The sequence below is a fragment of the Oncorhynchus tshawytscha genome, linkage group LG13 (assembly GCF_018296145.1).
Source record: "Oncorhynchus tshawytscha isolate Ot180627B linkage group LG13, Otsh_v2.0, whole genome shotgun sequence".
Lineage (NCBI taxonomy): Eukaryota > Metazoa > Chordata > Actinopteri > Salmoniformes > Salmonidae > Oncorhynchus > Oncorhynchus tshawytscha.
The window spans coordinates 21,988,527-21,993,526 of record NC_056441.1 but is presented as its reverse complement, the minus strand read 5'-3'; the positions used below and the strand labels follow the sequence as shown (position 1 = coordinate 21,993,526).

Below are 5,000 nucleotides of genomic sequence, written 5' to 3'. Positions count from 1 at the left end.
TCAGCTTACATTTGGAACTGGTAGGGATCCTGCCTTGTGCATACTTGCAATGTTTTAATTTTGTTTATTTAAGTCTACCATTCTACAAGTTCCTTTCAGTTTTAGTCATTTAGCAGATGCTCTTATCCAGAGCTACTTACAGATGCAATTAGCAATTAGTGCCTTGCCAAGGGCACATTGGCAGATTTTTCACTTAGTCGTCTCATGGTATCAATGATTAATGATTCATCCTTCACCCTCCAGGTGTGTGCTTTGGTCCGGTGCTCGGGGTCAGAGGTCAGCTCCTGTGGAAAGGGAGTGGAGGAGGCAGAGTCTAGACTGGACTTCCGGTTGGAGGGGAAGTTCGGAACACGTTACGTTTACCCATCGTTGCTAGGTAGTGGCATGGTTGTAGATGGACCCGACCGGATCGAGAAGACCACAGATGGTCGAGTGACTATGGAACACTCAGGGATGTCCGTCGGACTGGTGACCGCATGTCTCTACGGCAGGGTGTACGACCAGGACTAGGGTGCGTGTGTGAGAGAGAGAGAAAATAAAGTAAATAAATGTTCTCCAACCTCTTTGTTCTCTGTACCGTTTCTGTATCATCTAAAGCAGCTATTCCCAAACTGGGGTACAGGGGTACACCAAATAAAAATGTGATTCACTTAAAAAAAATATATATATACAGTTGAAGTTGGAAGTTTACATACACTTAGGTTGGAGTCATTAAAACTCATTTTTCAACCATTCCACAAATTTCACGTTAACAAACTAGTTTTGGCAAGTCAGTGAGGACATCTACTATGTGCATGACACAAGTAACGTTTCCAACAATTGTTTACAGACAGATTATTTCACTTATAATTCACTGTATCACAATTCCAGTGGGTCAGAAGTTTACATACACTAAGCTGACTTTGCCTTTAAACAGCTTGGAAATTTACAGAAAATGATGTCATGGCTTTAGAAGCTTCTGATAGGCTAATTGACATAATTTGAGTCAACTGGAGGTGTACCTGTGGATGTATTTCAAGGCCTACCATCTAACTCAGTGACTCTTTGCTTGACATCATGGGAAAATCAAAAGAAATCAGTTAAGACCGCAGAATTATTTTTGTAGACCTCCACAAGTCTGGTTCATCCTTGGGAACAATTTCCAAACGCCTGAAGGTACCACGTTCATCTGAACAAACAAAAGTACGCAAATATAAACACCATGGGACCACGCAGCCGTCATACCGCTCAGGAAGGAGACGCGTTCTGTCTCCTAGAGATGAACGTACTTTGGTGCGAAAAGTGCAAATCAATCCCAGAACAACAGCAAAGAACCTTGTGAAGATGCTGGAGGAAACAGGTACAAAGTATCTATATCCACAGTAAAACGAGTCCTATATCAACATAACCTGAAAGGCCACTCAGCAAGGAAGAAGCCACTGCTCCAAAACCGCCATAAAAAAGCCAGACTACGGATTGCAACTGCACATGGGGACAAAGATTGTACTTTTTGGAGAAATGTCCTCTGGTCAGATAAATCAAAAATAGAACTGTTTGGCCATAATGACCATCGTTATGTTTGGAGGAAAAAGGGGGATGCTTGCAAGGAGAGAGGAACACCATCCCAAACTTGAAGCACGGGGGTGGTAGCATCATGTTGTGGGGGTGCTTTGCTGCAGGAGGGACTGGTGCACTTCACAAAATGGATGGCATCTTGAGGCAGGAAAATTATGTGGATACATTGAAGCAACATCTCAAGACATCAGTCAGGAAGTTGAAGCTTGGTCACAAATGGGTCTTCCAAATGGACAATGACCCCAAGCATACTTCCAAAGTTGTGGCAAAATGGCTTAAGGACAACAAAGTCAAGGTATTGGAGTGGCCATCACAAAGCCCTGACCTCAATCCTATAGAACATTTGTGGGCAGAACTGAAAAAGTGTGTGCGAGCAAGAAGGCCTACAAACCTGACTGTTACACCAGCTCTGTCAGGAGGAATGGGCCAAAATTCACCAAACTTATTGTGGGAAGCTTGTGGAAGGCTACCCGAAATGTTTGACTCAAGTTAAACACTTTAAAGGCAATGCTACCAAATGCTAATTGAGTGTATGTAAACTTCTGACCCACTGGGAATGTGATGAAAGAAATAAAAGCTGAAATAAATCATTCTCTCTCTACTATTATTCTGACATTTCACATTCTTAAAATAAAGTGGTGATCCTAACTGACCTAAGACTGGGAATTTGTACTAGGATTAAATGTCAGGAATTGTGAAAAACTGAGTTTAAATGTATTTGGCTAAGGTGTATGTAAACTTTCAACTAACTGTATCCAATAATTTTTGCAACGTTCAGAATGAGACATATGATTAATGGATATGAATAAAGATTAATGGATGACTGGTATGATAACGATATATTCTGGAGTTAATTGGGAAACGGTAACTCATTAAACCATTTTTTCCCCATGGTGTTCCAAGTTACTGAGTTAATTGTTACATTATTAATTTAATCACGTAATAATTAAACTAGTTAATTGATTTGATAAAATAGCCGTCATCACTTTAATGGTAGTCACGTCACAACCTTTAATATTCTAATTTCACTCAATTCTTATTTCACTCTAACCTAATTTATTACTCAAGTGACATCTGAAACATTCAACATCCCATCATCATCCTATTATTTCAACATTATAACATTTCACTATCAATCTTGTCATGGATATTCTACACAGGGACACTCAAAGTCAAACTTAAATGAATCATTCTTTATTGTCAGTTAACTGGAGAGGTTCCAACCAACTTGATGCTCCACAGTACAAGCTTTGTCCCCATGTGCAGTTGCAAACCGTAGTTTGGCTTTTTTATGGAGGTTTTGCAGCAGTGGCTTCTTCCTTGCTGAGCAGCCCTTCAGGTTATTTTGATATAGGACTCGTTTTACTGTGGATATAGATACTTTTGTACCTGTTTCATCCAGCATCTTCACAGGGTCCTTTGCTGTTATTCTGGGATTGATTTGCACTTTTCGCACCAAAGTACGTTCATCTCTAGGAGACAGAACGTGTCTCCTTCCTGAGCGGTATGGCGGCTGCGTGGTCCCATGGTGTTTATACTTGCGTACTATTGTTTGTGAACGTGGTACCTTCAGGCGTTTTGGAAATTGCTCCCAAGGATGAACCAGACATGTGGAGGTCTACAATTTTTTGTTCTGAGGTCTTGGCTGATTTTTGTTTTGATTTTCCCATGATGTCAAGCAAAGAGGCATTGAGTTTGAAGGTAAGCCTTGAAATACATCCACAGGTACACCTCCAATTGACTCATGATGTCAATTAGCCTGTCAGAAACTTCTAAAGCCATGACATAATTTTCTGGAATTTTCCAAGCTGTTTAAAGGCAAAGTCACCTTAGTGTATGTAAACATCTGACCCACTGGAATTGTGATAAAGTGAAATAATCAGTATAAACAATTGTTGGAAAAATGACTTGTCATGTAAAGTAGATGTCCTAAACGACTTGCCCAAACTATAGTTTGTTAACAAGACATTTGTGGAGTGTTTCAAAAATGAGTTATAATGACTACAAGCTAACTTCCCACTTTGAATGTAACTAAGACGTCTGTCAGGAGCTCTGCCGGGGCAGTCCCATTAGATCTCTTATATGCTGCTTACACAGACAAGTTATAGTTGCATGATTTAGCTTATTCATTATTTAGAATGAATTCATCATTAACGTTTGGTTTATGCATGTGACCGACCAATACCTCATAAGGCTTCCTCTCTCCAAGCTGAGACCTTAAAACTGAGATATCCCTTTTGTTTTCAAAACAAGGTTCTGGGCATACTGCCAAATCTACTGATAGTGAGGATTACTCCCAGGAACATTGTCACTTGCATGAACACAGTAATTTGTTATTAGAAAAGCACAAACAAAGTTCCTCTTATCATTCACTCTGTAATAATGATCATTACATTTGATTCATTTGGTTATTACTTAAACTATCAAAGAAGCAAGTAAACAAAATCAACACATAAAACCAGACACTTTCAAACCCTTCATTCTGGGTAGTAAACAAAATCAACACATAAAACCAGACATTTCATCCTTTCAAACCCTTCATTCTGGGTTGTACAATCTAAATTGTAAAACCATTGCAGTAGAATGTTTTAACTTAAGACCTTTGATTCATACAGTTACACATATGCTTCATTACACAATTTCATTTATGGATTCTGCAATGACATTTCAGCTGGAGCTTTTGTTGTGAGTGGCATGTTAACTTCTCTGGGATATGTTGGACGCTAGCGCGCAATACACCAAATTAAAGCTACACTTGTGAATCCAGCAAACGTGTCAGATTTCAAAAAGGCTTTACGGCGAATGCAAACGATGCTATTATCGGAGTACAGCACCCCAGCAAACAAACGCAGACAATCATATTTCAACCCGCCAGGAGCGACACAAAACGCAGAAATAAAGATATAATTCATGCCTTACCTTTGACGAGCTTCTTCTGATGGCACTCCAATATGTCTCATAAACATCACAAATGGTCCTTTTGTTCGATTAATTCCGTTGATATATATCCAAAATGTCAATTTATTTGGCGCGTTTGATCCAGAAAAACACCGGTTCCAACTCGCGCAACATGACTACAAAATATCTCATAAGTTACCTGTAATTTTTGTCCAAACAACTTTCCTAATACACCTTTTGGTATTTAACGTAAATAATCGATAACATTTAAGATGGGATAAACTGTGTTCAATACCGGAGGAAAACAAAGTGTAGCGAGCTTTCAGGTCAGGCGCCTCTAACAAAGAGTACACTTCTCTCTACCCTCGTTCTGAACAGTGCTACTTCATTTCTCAAAGGAACATTTTTTTACATACCCTACATTACTCATCTCATATGTATATACTGTACTCGATACCATCTACTGCATCTTTCCTATGCCGTTCGGCCATCACTCACTCATATATTTTTATGTACATATTCTTATTCATTCCTTTACACTTGTGTGT

At 39.3% G+C, this 5,000-nt stretch overlaps 1 protein-coding gene across 2 annotated transcripts in view; it reads left to right on the top strand.

Annotated features, from left to right (window-relative positions):
- Positions 1-5,000, top strand: part of LOC112264467 (biotinidase) — a 16,359-nt gene that overhangs the window by 4,601 nt on the left and 6,758 nt on the right. Inside the window, exon 6 of one of the 2 annotated variants that reach the window (XM_042295348.1) lies at positions 244-563. The exons of the other annotated variant lie outside the window; for it this stretch is intronic. Coding sequence (XP_042151282.1) covers positions 244-510 — 267 coding nt within the window. The 3' untranslated portion in view covers positions 511-563. Of the gene's footprint in view, positions 1-243; positions 564-5,000 lie in introns of those variants that run through there. 2 annotated transcript variants of the gene reach the window in all.